The 20,219-nt window shown below is 42.3% G+C and overlaps 1 protein-coding gene and 1 long non-coding RNA gene across 9 annotated transcripts in view; one reads left to right on the top strand and one right to left on the bottom strand.

Moving 5' to 3' along the window:
* Window positions 1-20,219, bottom strand: part of RXFP1 (relaxin family peptide receptor 1) — a 54,062-nt gene that overhangs the window by 28,355 nt on the left and 5,488 nt on the right. For 3 of the 8 annotated variants that reach the window (XM_088661077.1, XM_060278675.2, XM_035114132.3), the window contains exon 1: window positions 4,819-5,027. The exons of 1 other annotated variant lie outside the window; for it this stretch is intronic. In XM_088661077.1, coding sequence (XP_088517203.1) covers window positions 4,819-4,864 — 46 coding nt within the window. In that variant the 5' untranslated portion in view covers window positions 4,865-5,027. Of the gene's footprint in view, window positions 1-4,818; window positions 5,028-20,219 lie in introns of those variants that run through there. 4 more of the 8 variants (XM_088661073.1, XM_088661078.1, XM_088661074.1 and 1 more) reach the window with 2 other exon arrangements.
* Window positions 18,642-20,219, top strand: part of LOC148687328 (uncharacterized) — a 48,250-nt gene continuing 46,672 nt past the window's right edge. Inside the window, exon 1 of the long non-coding RNA XR_015947886.1 lies at window positions 18,642-18,748. This is a non-coding gene — a long non-coding RNA (uncharacterized LOC148687328). The remainder of the gene's footprint in view (window positions 18,749-20,219) is intronic.

Consider the following 20,219-nt stretch of genomic DNA (forward strand, 5'->3'; position numbering starts at 1 on the left):
TGGAAGTCCCGGAGGGTGAATGGGGCCGGCCTTAGTTTGGGACCCCCATTAGGGCACAGTTCCCTTAATGTTCGGGCCGAGATTATGGATAGAGTTGAACCCGTGTCCAGCTCCATGCGGCATGGGGCTCCCTCTATCTGTACCTCTATATAAATTTTCTCTGTGCTGGGATGGGGCAACTGGAATACCTGGTAGTCCGTGATCTCTGTCGAGTTGCCTTGGTGCATGGTGCCATGTGACCTGGGGCTCCTGGGTCGGTCATCTGATGCTTGTCGACGGGTGAGTCGAGCCCGACACACCCGGGCGATGTGTCCCAATTTTCTGCACTGCCTGCACTCTGCGTTGCGGAAACGACAGGTCCTCCTCTCGTGGTTCTCCCCGCAGCTTGCACAGTTCCCTCCTTCTCGTCGAGGCTGCTGTGGTGTGTGTGCTGCTTGAGTGCGCCGCTGTACTCGGTGTACTTCCTCCCTGTCAGATTCGGATTCGTCGGTGAGGTCTTCGTGGTAGACCCTCGGTTGGGATGGCGGGGCCGGTCGTGCCTCTTGCGTTGACCTCTCGGCGGCTTCGGTTGCCAGGGCTTCCTCCAGAGCAATCTGGAACGTGAGGTCTTTTTTGGCGTAGAGGCGTCGTTGCAACATCTCGTCCCTCAGGCCACCGACGAGGCGGTCACGAAGCATGTTCTCCAATTCTGAGAAGTTGCATAACCGGGCGGCTTGGCGGAGGGAGGTCACAAACCCAGTTATGGTTTCCCCCGGGGCTTGCCGTTTTGCGTAGAAGGCATTTCGGCAAGCTACCACCGAGGGCTGTGGTGAGAAGTGCTCCTTCAGCCGTTCCATTATTGTTTTGTAAGAGACGGTAGCGACATCTCTAGGTGCAAGGAGAGCCCGGGCGATTTCAAACGTCTCCTCTCCACAGACGCTGAAGAATGTCGCCCTCTTCATGGCATCGTTGGTGACTTCTTTCGCTTGCAGGAGGAAGTTGAAACGGGCGGCGTACCCTTCCCAGTCTCCTGATGCTGGTTTGAATGGCAAGAAGCTGCTGTCGGTTGCCATTCTGGGTTCCTTGGGTCCTGGAGCTGAAGCCTGGATGCACGATGCGATGCAGCGGTGCAGCAGGTGGCGGTGCTGCGGTGCAGTGCGTGGTGGCGGTCAGCTCAGCAGGATCCCACCTTCGTCGCCAGTGAAATATACTCGGAGTCAAGAGTGAATTTCATGCTCTTTATTCAGCTCATAGTCATCAAGGAGGAGAAGAGAAGACGAATGGCTCTTTTCCCAAAACCATCTGCTTATATACATTATTTACACAATGGGCCTTGCGTGATTGGCTACTTCAGGGCTACACCTGTGGGCCAATTATATTGTGGATTGACTTTTGCCTGCAGCCTGATTGGCTGCTCCTCCAGGCCAATCAGGTAGCAGATTCACTTCTGCCAGCCGCCTGATTGGCTGCTCCAGCAGGCCAATCAGGTTGCGGATTCACTTCCACCTGGCGTTGGATTGGGTAGCTCCCGCTGATTCTGAATCCTATTGTTCTAGGATTCAGCTCAGTACATAACACTACCGTAACTAACTAACTAACTAACTAACTAACTAACTAACTAACTAATGAAAGGTGTATACATGGAAAGACCAAGAGGAAAACTGAAACAACAGTGCAGTTAAAAAGAAATGCAGTTTGGAAACATTGAGCAGAGACTTTGGAATGCCATTCCTAGGGAAGTTAAGACTGGCTCCCTCCTTGTTGATCTTTAGCTGGCAGGTGACAACCTTTTCAGGGCCGTCTTAAGCGTATCTGGCACCCTGGCGCCGTGGTGCGAAGATCCCTCCGGCGCCCCCCTGCCCCGTTTACTGGTGCGGCTGTCTGGTGGGCGCAGCACGCAGCACGGCTGCCACGGGCACAGCAGCGCGGTGCCCCCCCTGGCACCCTGGCGCCCTGGCGCATTGCACCATCCAGCCTTGCCTTAGAGCCGGCCTGAACCTTTTTATTTCAACAGGCCTTTAAGAACTGAAAGGAAAGGGCTACTGCTGTGATGCTTTTTGTTGCTGTTGCTGTGCTATCTGTATTTTTAACATATTTTATATTGGTTTAAATCTATTAGTGTTGACTTCCTCTTTAATGACTATCTTTTCTATGATTTTAGCTTTCTCTCTTTATCTGTAAGCAGCCTTGAGCACCAGTATGGGGAGAAGGCAGGGTATAAATAAATAGAATTAAATGATAATAATAGTCTGACATGAATCAGGAATAACTTATTTTGCAGGGAAGGCTAAAACTTTTATTTCCCTCCCTCCCCACCTGGCTTTATTGCATAATATTAGAGGGCATTCTCTAATATCTTAGTCATTGTGGATATGTATGTAGAGAAGCAAGAGACTCAAATTCCACAGCAAATAGCTGCCTAACTGCTTGCTTTTCTAATAAACAACCTAAGCCCTTGTTCTTCTTTCAGTTTGATGTTAGTTCCCATTCTTCCCATATCGCTGTTTGGACTCTAACAACGTTTTCTGTGCAACAGAGCATGCAACTCAAGGACAACAGTGTGCTCATTAATACATGCTGCTCACAGACTACTGAAGCTGGTGTGCTAGCAACATGATTGGGATTATGGATGAATGCCTTACATTGGACCAATGCTGCATTGTGCATGTTCACCTACCCGAAAAGGTGCACTGCTGTTATCAATAACACCATTGCTTAAGCCTCACTCTGGTGTGCAAAATGCTTTGCCAACTTTATCTCCTCCATCTACAGTTACTTGGCCTAAGGTATATGGCCAAAGCAGGCACAGTGCCTGCCATCACCGCCCGATCCCTTCCATTTTGCTGCCTCAGGCAAAGGACAACATCGCACATAATACTAACATGTATAGAAACTGACAGGACTAGCTGAAGAATCTTAATTCAACACTGGCACTAAGACCGCATCTTCCACCATGCCTGAGGACAGCAGGCTAGTTTAAGGAGTGCCTGACAGGCTGTATGATACACCCAGCTCAGCAGAACCAGAGAGCTGGAGGAAGGGCTAAAGATCCTGAAGATCATCAGCATTTGACGCCTGAGGCAACTGAAGGGAGAGGAAGGCTGCAGCCTCACTGCCACGGGGGAGCCCAGTATTGTTTAGATCAGGCATCCCCAAACTTCGGCCCTCCAGATGTTTTGGACTACAATTCCCATCATCCATGACCACTGGTCCTGTTAGCTAGGGATCATGGGAGTTGTAGGCCAAAACATCTGGAGGGCCGCAATTTGGGGATGCCTGGTTTAGATGTCTGTGGAGAAGACTTGGATTGGCTCCAGAGGTTCCCTTCTTCACCAGAGGAAGCCTTTCCCTAACGGAAGAAGAAGCCTTTGTCTCCAACCCATGTCTCTAAGCAGGTGAATGGACAGCATAGGTCACTTTGAAATTTTCAAAGACATATGATTAAAGAGACAACTCAGTTGATTGAGATGTTCTTTCTAAGTTGCTTTTGCATTACAGTGGAACCTCGGTTTATGAACACCTCGGTTTATGAATTTTTGGTTTATGAACGCCGTGGACCCATCTGGAACGGATTAATTCACTTTCCATTACTTTTAATGGGAAAGTTCGCTTCAGTTTATGAACGCTTCAGTTTATGAACAGACTTCCGGAACCAATTACACCCATGTTTCAGTTTATGAACGCTTCAGTTTAAGTACTCCGCGGACCCGTCTGGAATGGATTAATCCACTTTCCATTATTTTCAATGGGAAAGTTCGCTTCAGTTTATGAACGGTTACTCCGCGGACCGTCTGGAACGGATTAATCCACTTTCCATTACTTTCAATGGGAAAGTTCGCTTCAGTTTATGAACGCTTCAGTTTATGAACAGACTTCCGGAACCAATTCTGTTCATAAACCGAGGTACCACTGTATACAGGACCATAATTTTGTTTAGGAAAGGTATTCTCCTCCCTCCACATAGATATGTATTTCAACTATAGCTCCATCTATCCATCCATCTATCTAAAGTTTAAGAAAAGTGAAATAAATTTATTGGTCAAAACCAAGCCAGAATATTATAGAATTTTTTATATACCATCTCAGCCACAGGCATTCACAGTCACATTTACCAGTTACAGTATTTTCTATGCCAAATATAAGCCAAAGCTAATATTATCATGCGGCACAACCATCCCACAAATCTTCAAAGCAATTAGACATTTCTTAGAGGACCTGCAAGGCACCCTCCCTGCTAGCATAACTTAAGTCAACGAAGCCACACAGAAGTGACTGGTGATCAAAACTTTGCCAGTTTTTTTCCCATTTGCTATTACAGGTACTTCTCATGGCAGGGATAAAAATCCTGTGGTAAGCTTCAACCAGCTGGACATGCACACTACTTTGAAACAGAATATTAAAACAACTGAAAACTTCTAAAAAGCAAAGAGTCTAATACAAAACCAGCCACAGCTACCATGGTATACTGTAATTCTTAGCAGCAGCACCGAATTCTGAATGCAGCTCTGCAGCCAGACCGAAGCTGTATTTAAGATCAGTGCTGGGATTCTAGAATTCAGAGCTAAGTATACACTTACAGATCATTGAAAAGACGGTGTGTATTGGCATGCTGGTGTGCTAACAGCTGCTGAACAAACCTAACGTTTGCATTTCTAATACATCTGAAATGCCACTCTCTCAAAACTCCAGATATCCATCAGAGAATTGTGGCAATCTTTGTGCAGGGTTTCTTTTCTTTCTTTTTTTAAAAAGAAAATCATAATGACTCATTAACAAAAAGTCAGTTGTTGGAGTTTCCCACCTATCAGTGTTAACATAGAAACTAGTAAGCGTACTCACCATTCACTTCAATAGCTAAGAATAAGAAGAACCAGCTAGATGGCATCTCTGTCTTGCTTCAGAGAAATAAAGAACTAGTGTTGTCCCACAGATTTCATACAAAACCTCAGCAGTCTCTGTTTCTGGTTAGAAGAAGCTTCCTTTCCATTCCATTCCTTGCTTTCTGTCTCTAATTCTCCTTTGCAACCTCTCGCTCTCTCTATCTGAGCAGAGCCATCCAACTCAGAAAAAAGAGGGGTGTGTGTGGGAAGTTTCAAAGAACAGACTGTCTCTCCTTTTTTACTCCAGGTTCCTGTTTCTGTGTCTGTTACAGACTAAAGTTGGGAAACATGTGCTTTGATCAAAGCTATTATGACCAAAATAATCATTTTATCAATACAGCTAAAATTGATTTATTTTAAATTACTGACTGGGAAGTGATTAGACAAGCATAATCTCATTTAAGTAGGTCTTTTCTAACAAAAAGCATGAGTTAACTTTCATAGGAGCGATTTTTCTCCTCGTTTCCTTAAAAAAAGAAAACTCACAGCAAACAACTTCAGAGTGGCTGGGGAAACCCAACCAGATGCGCGGGGTATAAATAATAAATTATTATAATAGGAAAATGTTCACCTGGCTATAGAAATGTGCAATCGTGAATTCATTTCCTATAACAGAGCAGTGATTCCTAACTTCATGAGTTATGTGGACAGGACATGAAAAAAGAAACACATTCTATCCAGAAAGATTAGGATTTTAAAAATATATATAAAGGAATTTGTTATTTGAGCTATCATGGGGCATTAACATGTAATTGATATTGATTGTTAAAGTATCTCAGCCCCCTGAGTTTCTATGAGTTCCAACGTAGCGCAGTAATTACTACCATTTATTTAATGTTCAATATTTTATCAATATTAGTAGTGCTATGAGTTTGTGGTTGCCAGACAACTATAATCAGTTGCGAAGCTGCACACTCCATTACTGGGGGCGGAGAGCAGGCAGAGGCGTGGCTGGTGCCCCCTGGGGCGTAGCACGCTGCTCGCGGGGGCATGGTGTGCATCCCGGGGGCGTGGTATGCCGTCTGCAAGGGCATGGTGTGCCGCCCGCAGGGGCATGGCATGTGTTCTGGGGTGTGTGATGCACCCATTAAGGAATCTGATAGGCTATTAAGAAAGCCAATGAGAGGGAGCTCTGTGTCAGATACCAAGTTGGTAGGGCCACTCCTTAGCTCTGAGATAGTTAGAAGATCAAAAAGCCAGAGTTTTAGAGTTGAAAATATGTGAGATGTGACCCAGGAGGGAAAAGGTTGCAGGCTAGAAAAGGCAGAGGGAGAGCATGCTTGAATCCAAGGCTGCAGCTATGGGGAAAACAAGACCCTTTTGGGGTGTTAATGCTGTGAACTCCTCCACTGTAGGCTCAGGTTGTATATATGTGTAACTAAACCATATATAATAAAGATAGGACAGTTTTCACTGCTCCTCATTCCTGAAAGGAACCATGAACCCTAGGTAAGCACACCTGGAACACCTAGAATCTCACACCACTCAGAGATTGGGGGTGCATGCAACAGTATTCTTGCTTGAGGGCCCATGGGATGCACATTAGTTTTTGACATGAGAAACAATAGGTTGGAATTTCTTCTCCACTGCAAAGGCCACTGAAGAGGCTTGAGCATTATGTTTACCCTAATCTTTCCCTGTTATGCTGCTCTGAAGACAAATAAGAATTCCAAGAACTGTACACTGAAAAGTGCCGGAGTAATTAATTGAATAAATATGTGTGATTGTTTAAATGGATGTGAACTCACTGTGCTGAACACCCTCCTAATGCTATAGCTTATAAGATAAGATAATAAGGTAAGATAATCTTTATTGTCATTGTCCCTTTGCGGGAACAACAAAATTACGCGGTTACCACATCCACTCAGATGCCCTAAAATATCTGAGATGTGAGCTGGAGTTCATGAGTGCATTTTGCTCCCCTCTCTTAGCTCATTGGTTGCAAAATAATAGAACAGGAATGGCTATAGTTGTTGCACTAGTCCCAGCAGGTAAAAGATGCTCCTAGCCACTGGGCCTCTAGTGACAGAACAAGGTCCAGAAGCACCCGCAGACCTGCTCCTTCAGCGGGAGTGCGACCCTGTCCAGAGCAGACAGTTGACCAATCCCAGGGCCCACACAACCTTTTCTGAATCACATGTTATGGAGAAATAGAGTTGAGTCTCACCAGCATACAGATAGCACCTTGACCCCCCGACAAACTCTAATTGCTACTCCCAGTGGCTTCATTTGGATATTAAATAAAACGGGGGATAGACTAGTGCCCTGAGGCAACCTGTAGCATAACCCAAAAACATGCTCATGTGGGTGTTTTGCCCAATGTCCAGCTTGAAAAATAGTTCTGGGCACCTGTAACTTTGAAGCTTGTTTGCTAATTTGTGACATTTGGGATCGTTAGGTATTATACTATAATGACTTTTGGATTTTTATCTAACGGCTACTTATAACTGTTGGAACTTTCAGTTCCTGTGAACCTTCAAAGGAAAAGAAAAGAAAAGGACTAAAGGCCAATACCCAAATATTTGCATTTGTATTTGAGGTTAAAATTGCCCCCACCTTAATTTGAGCTCTAATATAGCTAAAAAGAAATGCCTATTACCATTACACAAAACAAACAACTGCCAATCATCCTAACAATACGGTGGGTAATATTTGCACTCTGAGGGGAAAAAAAAGTTTTTTACTATATCTGCAGTTGAACCACTTTGCCGTATTTGAACAAGAAGGAATTCACCCTAGTCGTGACGGCAGCAATGAAATGTTTGACAAATACTTCACAATCCATATATAATTATTTTAAGTTTTGTAGCAAGACTGCTATTTATACAGGAATATAGTTGGTTCGTGTTTACTTAGGGCATTGGGATCTAGCGCTGTGGATTTGAAATTAAACACAGAGTATAAAACAAATAGATATTCAAATGTTTAGACATATCTGATGATTGCCACCTTGTGCATGTCCGTTAAGCCACTTAGAATCCTAGAATTATAGAGTTGGAAGGGACCCTGAGGGTCATCTAGTCCAACCCCCTGCAATGCAGGAATCTCAACTAAAGCATCCATGACAGATGGCCATCCAACATCTGCTTAAAAACCTCCAGTGAAGGAGAGTCCACAACCTCCTGAAGGAGTCTGTTCTACTGTCAAACAGCTCTTACTGTCAGAAAGTTATTCCTGATGTTTAGTCGGAATCTCCTTTCTTGTAACACAAATCGATTGGTTTGGATCCCCAGAGCAGGAGAAAACAAGCTTGCTCTATATTCCATGCGGCAGCCCTTTAGATATTTGAAGATGACTATGATATTGCCAGTTACCTTGTTCAACCCACATTTTACCAGCTTCCTCGCAAGAATATCATGAGGGACTCCTGTCAAAACCTTTACTGTTTCCTTACTACCTCTTCTCTTATCTTGGGCTGCAGCTCCCTCATTGCATCATTTATTCTGTTATCACCAGGTTTGGCATTCCTTTACTTTCAGGTGAAGACAGAACTATCTTGAGCACTTCTGCCTTCTCTCTGCCACCCAATAGCATTTCTCTGTCTTTTCCACACAGAGGACCTCCTACTTGCTTGTTCTTCCTCTTGCTTTGAACATAGCCGAATAAACATTTTTAATTAATTTATCCTATCTTGCAAGCCTGAGCTCATTCTGAACTATGGCTTGCCTGACCTTCACTCTGCAACTGTTGGCTACTCACTCATATATATACTCCTACTTAATGATTTCCCCTTTCTTCTGTTTCTTAAATATGCCTTTATTAAATATCAGCTCATTTGTAAGCTCCTTATGCAGCCACACTGGTTTCTTTAGATGCCTCCCACTTTTATTTTTGGTTGGAATTGTCCTCATTTGTGCCTTCAATATTTTACTTTTAAGAAACTCCCATCCATCTTGGATTCCTTTCTCTTTGAGAACTTCTGGGATCTCATCCAGCAGTTCCTTAAGCTTATGCATAGCTCTTTTCAAGTGGCATTATTAATTACATTCTATCCCCTTGATCCAGTCTTAAACAGCTTGGTGCCATCCAGATGTTTTGGACTAAAATACCATCAGACCCTGCCAGAATGTAGTGGCTGGGACTGATGGAAGGTGTAGTCCAAAACATCTGGACAGCACCAGGCTGGCAAATGCTGAAGTCCTTCCCAAGTGCTGATACCTATAGAGCCAGAATGGCAACATCCATAGTCCCAGAAGGAGGCTTCAGCAGAACTCCAAGATCTGCAGAAGGACCAAAACCAAAACCTTTTAGATAAAACACTATTGAAATTACTCTCTCCCCAGTCTCCCATAAACAGATCAGTGGCTGATTTTCTGCTTCTGATGTAACTAAACCTCTATTATTCTGATTTCCAGTACCATCCAAGCCCCTTGTAGCAATTTGACCCCCTTAACTTGAAGTGGTTTGACCTTTTCAACTTCCTTTTAACTTTTTAGAAGTAATTTTGAAAATAAATCTGAGTAAACTAGATGTTCTGGGGGGACATTAAGAACATGTGATTATGCCGTGCTTGATCTTCTATTATTGTGACTCATTTCACTTTCTGTATTATGCTGATGACAGCCATCACCATTCTCTGCAATACTTCTGCTTCGATCTGCGGAACTTGTGTGTTTACAAGCACCACTTAATGGTATGCAATGGGTCTTTTAATCTGGCAGCTCCCTGCCTGTTGACATTGGGCATGTACACTTGCTGTGTTGTTTTAGATGAGACAAAGAAAATCCCCTGGGTTACAACACGAAACAATCTGATCAACAAAATGTATTGAAAATATTTATGATACACTTATCAATTGTTTCTTTTTTCTTTCTTTTTTAATTTTAAAATTTATTATTTAATTAACATAGTTATTACAAAATATAAACAAGATATTGCAATTACACACACACATATATATTTCAAATAAGCGCCTATATATGAAAAAAGGAAAGAAAGAGAAAGAAGGAAGAAAAAGAAAAAGAAGAAGAAAAAAGAAAAGGAAAACAGAAGAAAAATTAGAAGAATTTCTTCCAAATTTATTCTACAAATATCTCAATATGAAAATAATAATAAAAATTCATTAATTGACTTGCACCGCTTACACTGAACTTCCTATATACATTTTAATCAAGCTTATACTATATCTGTTATTCTGTATTCCCCCCCTACAATCTTACACAAATATTTCAGTCAATAAATTTTCTAAATCTCTCGCAAGTCTACTCTAAACATAACCAATACCTTACATTTGATCCTTCTCTACATAATCATTTAAACATTTTCATTGTTTCTGAATTATATTTTTTGGTTTTTGTCTTTAAAAAATCAGTCAACTTTGCTAATTCCAAATATTCACATAATTTATTCAACCATTGCTCTTTGGTTGGAATATAATTTCCTTTCCAATTGTTGCCTATCACCATCCTTGTTGCTGTTGTCGTGTACAGGAAAATATTAATTTTATCTTTTGGGATGTCTCCATTCAAAATTCCTAATAAATATGTTTCTGCTCTTTTATTGTGTGATTTTTTATCAACTTTTTAATTTACTCATGTATCATATTCCAAAATTTCTTAATTTCGGTCCCTCCTCCCGGCTCGCAGTAAAGCAAGCGGAGTGAGAGCCACGCACAGCGCCCAAGCGCCTCTTGCTTTTTTTGCTTAACAGCAAGCCAGGAGAAGGGACGGACGGGAGCTCCCAACGGCGGCTACCAAGCCTGCTCTTGCAAGCGGCTTGGTAGTTGCGGTTGGGAGAGGCGCTGCGCTGCGCCGCGCCTCTCCCAATTGCGGCTCCTGTCCCTGTTCTTGCAAGCGGGCCTTCACTCCATAAGACGCACAGACATTTTCCCTTCCTTTTTAGGAGGGAAAAAGTGCATTTTATGGAGCAAAAAATACAGTATGTTTTGAGCCATGAACTGTACCCCCAAATTCAGATTAGTGTGAAATCCAGAGGATAATTTTCTTTTGATTCATGCATTCACCTGGGAGGTGTGAATTAGGTAGGTTTGCATAGGAAGGTGGGCCAAATAAAACGGTCTTCCACCCCTGCCCACCTGTAAATCGACCGATCCTGTCAATTATGAGGGCAGACTATATTCAGAGGCTTAGAAACCTGTTTGGGATAGGCAGCACTTATGGATTCTACAAGAATAATTGCTAATGCCAATGACCAACATTCAACACTGATTTTGTTACTTTTGTAGAAGCCACCGAAAGCAACGCTTGAATAGTTAAATCCACAAAACAGTTTAATCCAAATTAATTGACTCTAGTACAAGAGCACCACAGTTTAACTTGTTTGCTTTGCAAAGCATTGAAAGTACTGATATCTATGGACTCAGAGTCAGGATGACTGACCAAATGTATTCAGATACTATGGCATAGCTTTCCCTGTGATCCTTCATGCTTTGTCAGCAGAAGAGAATATATGGAGATGAGCAGCAGAACTGCAGAAACTGTATTAACATGACTGAGATGAAAAAGCAGCTGAAACCTCTTAAAGATTAATTTGAGCGAGAATTCACTGGGGCTTATCCCCAGAATCTGCTTTGTGTCAAACCTAGAATATATGATACGCAGGAGCTAATGTGTTTGAATTGGTAAGCAATACTGCAGACAGATACCAGCAGAAATTGTGCTAGGAATGGTTTTCTCATTCGGGAACGCAGCTCTCTCCTGGAGGCTGATTCAAGAGAACATCGCCAAATTCCCAGCAAATTTTATATGTCCCTCAGGTTCCTTTTGCAACTGGATCAATGACAAGAAGCAGATTCAAAGTTGCATTTCAGCTTTGCTGGTCTAGACCAGAAAGAAATCTCAGGCTACAGGGCAAATATATATATCCACATAACAAACTTGCATCAGATTTATATGAGCACAAGTGGAATCTCCAACAAAATATTGCAGTGTGTGGTGCTCCTGTTCAGGGTTCCAGCCAACCAGCCGTGCCCACTTCTATTCTATTCTATCAGGATTCTATTTCTTTTTTCTCACTCTGAAGGGACTACAAGAGTCATCCAGCCCAACCCCCTGTAATGCAGGAATCTTTTGCCCATCATGGGGCTCAAACCCACAACCCTAAGATTAACAGTCCCATGCTCTACCAACTGAGCCAAATTAGCACACACACATCAGCAATTTGTTCCCACTGCTTTTTTTTATTTGTAAACTTTTCTATCTTCTTCAAACCAACCCTGTGCTTGTTCTGCTGTGTGTGCGCCTTGACTTCTGCCCCAAACTCCTGGCCTGGGTGCACTGCTACACTCACCTGCTGCCTGAATGGAAGAGAGCTCTGGGTTTATAAGAACTAAGTCCGTTCAGTTAGTTCCCTTTGGTGCCACCTGTTATTTAAGCAGCTTTCTTTAGGAGCAAAACCTGACTTTTATTTACATTTCCTATGTTCTGTTACTTTGACATAGCCTGATCCTAAAAAAGACAGAAACAAAAATATAAAATTCGGGCATCTCCTATATTATTCCAGCATGGGTTATAGGACCTATAACTAAAATAAAAAAAATCAGAATCAATGCAAATGTGTCCAGTTTACATAACATAGCCAGTTGCAGACACTAAGGTAGCGTATATAATATACAGTGGTACCTCGGTTTATGAACACAATTGGTTCCTGAAGTCTGTTCATAAACTGAAGCGTTCATAAACTGAAGTGAACTTTCCCATTGAAAGTAATGGAAAGTGGATTAATCTGTTCCAGATGGTCCGCGGAGTACTTAAACTGAAGCGTTCATAAACTGAAGCGAACTTTCCCATTGAAAGTAATGGAAAGTGGATTAATCCGTTCCAGAAGGATCCGCAGAGTACTCAACCTGAAGCGTACTTAACCCAAAGCATGGGTGTAATTGGTTCTGGAAGTCTGTTCATAAACTGAAGCGTTCATAAACTGAAGCGAACTTTCCCATTGAAAGTAATGGAAAGTGAATTAATCTCTTCCAGATGGGTCCGCGGCGTTCGTAAACCGAAAATTCATAAACCGAGGTGTTCATAAACCGAGGTTCCACTGTACCTTTAAAGCACATTCAGAGCACATTTTCCCTCTCAAAGAATTCTGGGCACTGGAGGTACCCCTCAAAAAATTACAATTCCCAGCAATACTTAACAAACTACAGCCCCCAGAATTCTTTAAAGGTGCTTTAAGGTATGTGCTTTAAAGGTATATCATGTGCACAGCCTAAGCATTCCAAGCGCAAATCTCCAGATTTTGTGTGTGCAGAATTTCAAATCCCTAACTCATAGATTTCTTTCTGTTGGAACCAATTTGCATTTAAATAATAATGTGCCCTTTATCTTTGCCCTGAACAATTTATTTATTGGCTCCATGAAACAATTTGAAGAGAGGCTAAAAGATCATTCAGACATTTTGGAAAATAGTCCAGGAAACTGTGCCTGATGCTAATGATGGCTCATTTGGCTGCCTTTCTTCTCAATGTAATTAAGGAAATAAAAAACCTAATTGGGTTTCAAAGTTCATTAAAATAAATCAGAGGGGCCTTCTATTAAAAGGCAACAAAATGATCACTTGGATACGCAGACCAGATGCAAAATGTCTTGGGGGCTGGAGCTGGGAGGGAAGCCTGATGTGAAGTATATTTAAGGTACCATAAGCACAAGGTAACATTTTGTAACAAGGTCCAGAAGATGTTGTGGGAATGCTGATCCCTAGGTATGAGGCTGTATGCTTATTATGATATATATGAGATTTGTAGCCATCGATACCAGGGCAGTGTACAACATAAAGTTCAGGCACCGCCTTAAGAACTCCAGATAATAACCAGATCTTATTTTTGTTCAGATTCTGTTCCTTTACCTGGACTGCGTTTTCTCTACTTAACCTTTCTAGTGAACCACTTTCATACTCTCAAATCCCCTATGACAGATAAATTTAATGCTAAGTAATATGAATCTGGACAAGAGCAGTAAAACTTTTAATCAAAGATTTTTCATCCAAGTAAGCCTGTTTAATGCCTTTGCTCTCTCTTAAACTGAGACAAGGGATAACTTCCCCCGCCTGTCATATACTGTATTCCTTAAGCCAAACAACAGGATTTTTTTGTGCTGTTATTTTTCCTGAAGAGAAATTGACAGCCTTGCTTCCTATTTTTGTGATTTTTGTTTTAATCAGCAACAGACTGTTTCCTTTTCTTTATGAAACTTTTGCTCAATGTAATTGCACACAAAATTCTTACTTCTATGTAAAACATCATTCCTTTTCACCACTACTGCTGCCGCAGGATATATAAACTCCCTCCCCCCTTTCTTTTTGCTGCCTCTTAGGACAGTTCCAAATATTCTGTAACAAAGCCAACAGTTTCTGGTATTAGGTTCACCAACATGAGAGAAAAGTAGCTCCTAAAATTTTATTTATATATTTTTATAGTTTTCTGTAATTTTCCATACCACTAACATTAAGGGAGAAAAATATCGTGACTCTGAATACCTCAAAACAATAACAAAATCACATTAATAAAGTAAGTAAAATGCGTAAGTAATAATAAAGGAAGTACAGTGGTACCTCGGGTTACAGACGCTTCAGGTTACAGACATTTCAGGTTATAGACTCCACTAATCCAGAAATAGTACCCCAGGTTAAGAACTTTGCTTCAGGATGAGAACAGAAATTGTTCTCTGGCGGCGTGGCGGCAACAGGAGGCCCCATTAGCTAAAGTGGTGCTTCAGGTTAAGAACAGTTTCAGGTTAAGAACGGACCTCCAGAATGAATTAAGTCCTTAACCCGAGGTACCACTGTAATGTGGATGCAGGGGCACTCATAGAATGTGGTCACAGATTAAAGATGATTCACCATATTTTTTGCTTGCTGAATCTGCAAGGCAGTCTACCTAAAGGGCATTGAAATAGTCTAGCTGTGAGGCGGTGACATTATGAATCACAGCAGTCAAATTCTTTCACTAACCAAGGTGTAGTCAGCCTCTTTTTATTTTCCAGAGTTATGACTGCGGGACATTTTGGAATTGGGAGAGAGATGCAATCCAAAAGTGAGAGGTTAAAACAAGATTACAGATTAGCGGAGGTCAACAGCCACTGAATTTGTAAGATGACAGCAGGAACAGAGGGACAAGTCAATAACTGTAGTCTACGGGTCCACTTATCCTACAAATGCATAATATATTATTTATTTATTTTTGCTAGTTATGCTCCTCTGTTAAGAATACTGAGAGAGTTACAATTTCCAGAGTTCTTTGGAAAGAGGGATTGAAAGCTCTGGAAAGTACAACTCTGTGAGGGGAACAGGGTCTCACCACCCCTAACAAACTACACTTACCAGAATTCTTGGGGGAAAGCCACCCTTGTTTAAAATGGTTGTGGTACTTATTTATATGTACAGTGCAGATGTGGTCTTTGTGAAGGATGCTGAGACTTACGTTAGAGGTCATGAGAGTTCTGAGAGTTCCTTGAGTGAGTAGGAATGACTGTTTCACCAATTATATTTTGTAATGTAGGTAAGAGATGGACCAGGGCAAGGGGGCCAACTTGAATAAAATATTGGGGAGAGGGAGGTAAGCCCCACCCCACAACATCACAAGATGCAGTGCATGCACACCATTTTGATATATCAATGCCCATCAACTTGGTGGGGTAGGGGGCTGACCCCCTCAAAGATTTTTTTTTTATATCATAACACCAGTCCTGAAAGACCTACATTGGCTCCCAGTACATTTCTGAGCACAATTCCAAGTGTTGGTGCTGACCATTAAAGCCCCAAACAGCCTCGGTCCTGTATACCTGAAGGAGCGTCTCCACCCCATCATTCAGCCCGGACACCGAGGTCCAGCTCCGAGGGTCTTCTGGCGGTTCCCTCACTGCAAGAAGTGAGGTTACAGGGAACCAGGCAGAGGGTCTCCTCAGTAGTGGCGCCGCCCTGTGGAATGCCCTCCCATCAGATGTCAAGGAAATAAATCTGATTTTTAGAAAACATCTGAAGGCAGCCCTGTTTAGGGAAGTTTTAAATGTTTGATGTTTTGTTGTGTTTTTAATATTCTGTTGGAAGCCGCCCAGAGTGGCTGGGGAGGCCCAGACAGATGAACAGGGGATAAGCAAATAATAATAATAATAATAATAATAATAATAATAATAATAACAATAATAATTACTATTATTATTATTAATTGGGGGAAGGACCTGGACACTATGAGTTGGCTCTTATGGGCCAGAGTCAGGAAAAGGTGTGGAACAGGATCTACAGCACCCTTTCCCAACCTAGCACCCTCTAGATCCTTTGGGACAACAGCTCTCATCAGCCTCAGCTGGCAAGCCCAATGATCAGGGTTGATGGGAGTTATCATTCAAAACACCTGGAAGAGATCTGTCTGGGGAAGCCTCATGTAGACATAGAAGGAAGATTAACTGGATTGAGTACTCAGTAGAGGAAGGTGTAGAAAAGCAGGGGCTGGATGCAGAAACAGGAGTCAGGAAAGAATTGAAACATTGCCAGCAGAGTATAGCCCGATTCATGCATTATTCCCATATAGGGTACGTCTGTAGTGGCAGAGAGCAGACCCACAGTTTTAGCCCTTCTCCTGCCTTCTTCTTTCTGTAACAAACATATATTGGACACAATTGTTGGCAGAAAATTCCAATGCTCCAGCACCTACTTGCATGTAAGAGCTCTGTATAACCTAGTTGTGCACAGATATGGAACTGCAGGATCCTCTAGAACAGGCATGTCAAACCTGCGGCCCTCCAGATGTTTTGGACTACAATTCCCATCTTCCCCAACCACTGGTCCTGCTAGCTAGGGATCATGGGAGTTGTAGGCCAAAACATCTGGAGGGCTGCAGGTTTGACATGCCTGCTCTAGAAGTACCATATTTTCCCGTGTATAAGACTAGGTTTTTTTTTTTAAAAAAGCCCCCAAAAATTAGGTTAAAAATTGGGGCTCATTTTATACGTGGGTAGTGCTGAGGGGTACTTTCTTAATTTGGAGTACCCAAAAAATAGGGGGCGTCTTATACATGGGGGCATCTTATACACGAAAAAATACAGTATATGTACCTATAGTCTGCAGCCAGAGATATGTTTTCTTTCATAATCCAGCTCAAGATGCTATATAAGCATCTAGTTATACAAACACATAGTTTGCACTCAACAGCACACCTTGAATTTAAGCTGGTTGTTTCAATGTATCCTAGAGAAAATAACCATGCTGCCTGAAATTAGATTCTCTGCTTTGCATTAGATATATTTTTATATACAGCAGGCCAATTAATACTATAGAGACTGATCATTTGCACCTCTTTGTATAAAACAAAATAGCAAATTGCTGACAGCGTCTTGCTTGTAATTGAGAAACTAGCCTTAAATGAGACATGATTGCCATAGGCTAGCTGTAGGCAAGGTGGACTTTGAAGATACCAATTTAATTTTTCTAACTTCACATTGGTTTAATACATTTTACTAATCTCTGTTCAAAACCTCTGGGGAATTTTTAATGCAAAAAAAATTGCCCACCGTAGCAGTTGAATTCTTAGCACAACTCAATTGCATTAGAGAGTCAGCGAGTCACTGAATTTGGAATCAATGCTTGGTTTCCAAGGTGACATCATATTCCTTATGATGAGCTACAGCTGTCCTAGAAGCAGAAAAGCAATCTAAAAAGTTATCCCTTCAAACTTTTAGAAGTATAGTAAACAACATTTTCTATATAAAGCCTATGAATCTTGCTGCAGATTGCCTTTAACAGGGATAAGATCATTCAAATGAACCCATTATATGGGGTGCTGAAAGTCCATCTTTTAAATGTTTGATGGAAAAAGAGACACTACTGTATTAACAGCAGCTGAACTTGCATGTCTAAAATGATGAAAGCTGCTAGAAGGCGTGTGATCCTGTAAGTGCCAAAGCACTCTGGAGGTGTTACAGCTCACTTCTCTGCTTTCCACCAACCAAGGAACTTGTCTGTTTCAACTAAGGATGGAGACTGAGCTGAGAAACAGCTGGATTTTATATTTCTGCGAATGGGGGCTCAACCATTGTATGTTTCTTTGCCCCAGCAACGCCAGGTGCAATAGGAAATCTGCAAAGCACCTAGTGAAGCCTCATTTGAATGTCTGGTACCTCCTCCCACATTCTTCCTCAAGACTGTGCAGAAATGCAGACTCCGCCTATGGTTTCAATATCAGCCAAACCTTTCCCTTCCGATTTCCCTCTTCTTCATTCTTGTTTGGCGGACAAAATGGTATTCTAGCTCAGCGTTTCTCAACCACTGTCCCGCGGCACACTGGCTGGTGTGCCGCGACGTGCGGCGACGAGAAGGGCGATTTGCATTGTCACGTGCCTGGCGGCCGCCGGAAAACAAGCCAGCCGGGTCACGACGCGGGGCGAGCGCAGCTCTCAACAGCCACCACCACGGGAGGGTGGTTTTAGACAAACTTAAAGAAGCTGGCTGGATGAGCTCAACCTGAAACTTGCTGAGCAAAGGATTGTGCTGGCAGAGAAATCAGCGGCTTGTGAAGCCTTATTACAGGAGATTGCAACCAACACAGCAATTGGCAAGTGTTTCTTACAGTCATAATTATATAGTCAATATAGGGCGGCACAGAGTTAAATTTTTTAACTTTTTTAATGGTGGTGTGCCTCGTGATTTTTTTCATGGAACAAGTGTGCCTTGGCCCAAAAAAGGTTGAGAAACACTGTTCTAGCTGGATGAAGTGTTCAAAATTTTGCACAATATTTTCTAACATTTTGATCGACTGGCCTAAGGATGGTATTGCTCTAATGAGGGGAATTTTTCTTGTGGGTGAACATGGCTGCCTTTTATTTTTGCTTTTCAGGTTCCATAGAAATGAAAGACACCTATATGATTAACCTTTGATGTTAACTACTAAGAAAAAAAGAAAAGAAAGAAAGAAAGGGCAGCACCCATGGAATCATAGAATTGTAAGTTGACTCTCCATATAAAATCATAGAGTTGGAAGGGCTCACAAGGGTCATCTATTCCAACCCCCTGCAATGCAGGAATCTTTTGCCCAGAATAGGACTCGAACACATGACCCTGAGATTCTTCTTCTTTGGTGATCACTCATAGCCGAGTAAGATTGTCTTCCATGAATACTGTCTTAACAGCGAGTCCATAAGTGACTGTGGAGGCCAGTTCTGGACCCACACGTCCTTCCAAGGTGGGGACATAGGTTTCCAGGTGGGAGTTGATCATGGTGAGGGTTTGCCAAACGTGCTATGCTCTACTGACTGAGCTATCCCAATTTGCTTCGCAATGGTGGTGTCTAATGGGCAAGAAAGTATTGGCTCACTGCAATTGTCCAACGCATGCCTGATATTTCACTCTCTATGGATTTTGTTCTTTCCCTGATATAAAGTCACTGTATTCCCTTTGCTGTGACCTGTAGGAAACTAAATGAAAGCCATAGATTAATGACAAGTAAGGAAAATGGTTCAGATATGGAAGGGGTTGAGCATGCTTGATTGCACAGGATGTCTGGCAAGTCACAACTATAAATCATTTATCCCTGCTTACACTTTGAATAAAATGTTTGCTTTTAAAGAATGATTTATTGGCTTGAATGTTCAACCTCCCACTCAGCATTGCATAGATGAAGGGCTCAGTTCTTTTAATCAATGTGTTCTGTAGTTCATTTAGGGTTTAATCCAGTGTGTGCTCCATGCTCAGTGTGGTAGTGTGGTTAGATGGTTGGTCTAGGACCTGGGAGACCAGAGTTCAAATTCCCACTCAGTCATGATGCCTACTGGGTGACCTTGAGCCAGTCGCTATCCCTTAGTCTGACCTACCTCATAAGGTTGTTGTGAGAAGGAAATGGAGAGAGCGAGAAACATGTATGCCACTTTGAGCTCCTTGGATGCATATAAATGTAATTAAAAAAATACAGCCATGTTTTTCTATGAATAACAGGATAAAATGACTTAGGGGAAAATATGTTCTACTACAAAGAAAATATTTTGTGCTAGGTTCTCTGAAAATGCATTGTCTGTACTTAAATAACAATTGAAGTGTGGATTTGCACCTGCCCCTCTCTCCATAATTTTTGGGGCATCCCCATGACATCTTCTCCATTCCAGTGCTTTCCCAGTCCTTCCCTCCATTTCAGTTTGTGGAGTTTTTCAAACCTGGTCATTTCAAACTTCCCAAGGATTGAAAAACCCTTTTAAAAGGAAAAAGATCCAGGAGAATGATCGGGATAATTGGGGGAAGGACATCATGTGGCTAATCCTACATTAATGGGTAGATAAAGGTAAAGGTAAAGGGACCCCTGACCATTAGGTCCAGTCGTGACCGACTCTGGGGTTGCACGCTCATCTCGCATTATTGGCCGAGGGAGCCGGCGTATAGCTTCCAGGTCATGTGGCCAGCATGACAAAGCCGCTTCTGGCAAAC

This window comes from Zootoca vivipara, chromosome Z1, assembly GCF_965207765.1.
Source record: "Zootoca vivipara chromosome Z1, rZooViv2.hap1.1, whole genome shotgun sequence".
In the NCBI taxonomy this organism is placed as follows: domain Eukaryota; kingdom Metazoa; phylum Chordata; class Lepidosauria; order Squamata; family Lacertidae; genus Zootoca; species Zootoca vivipara.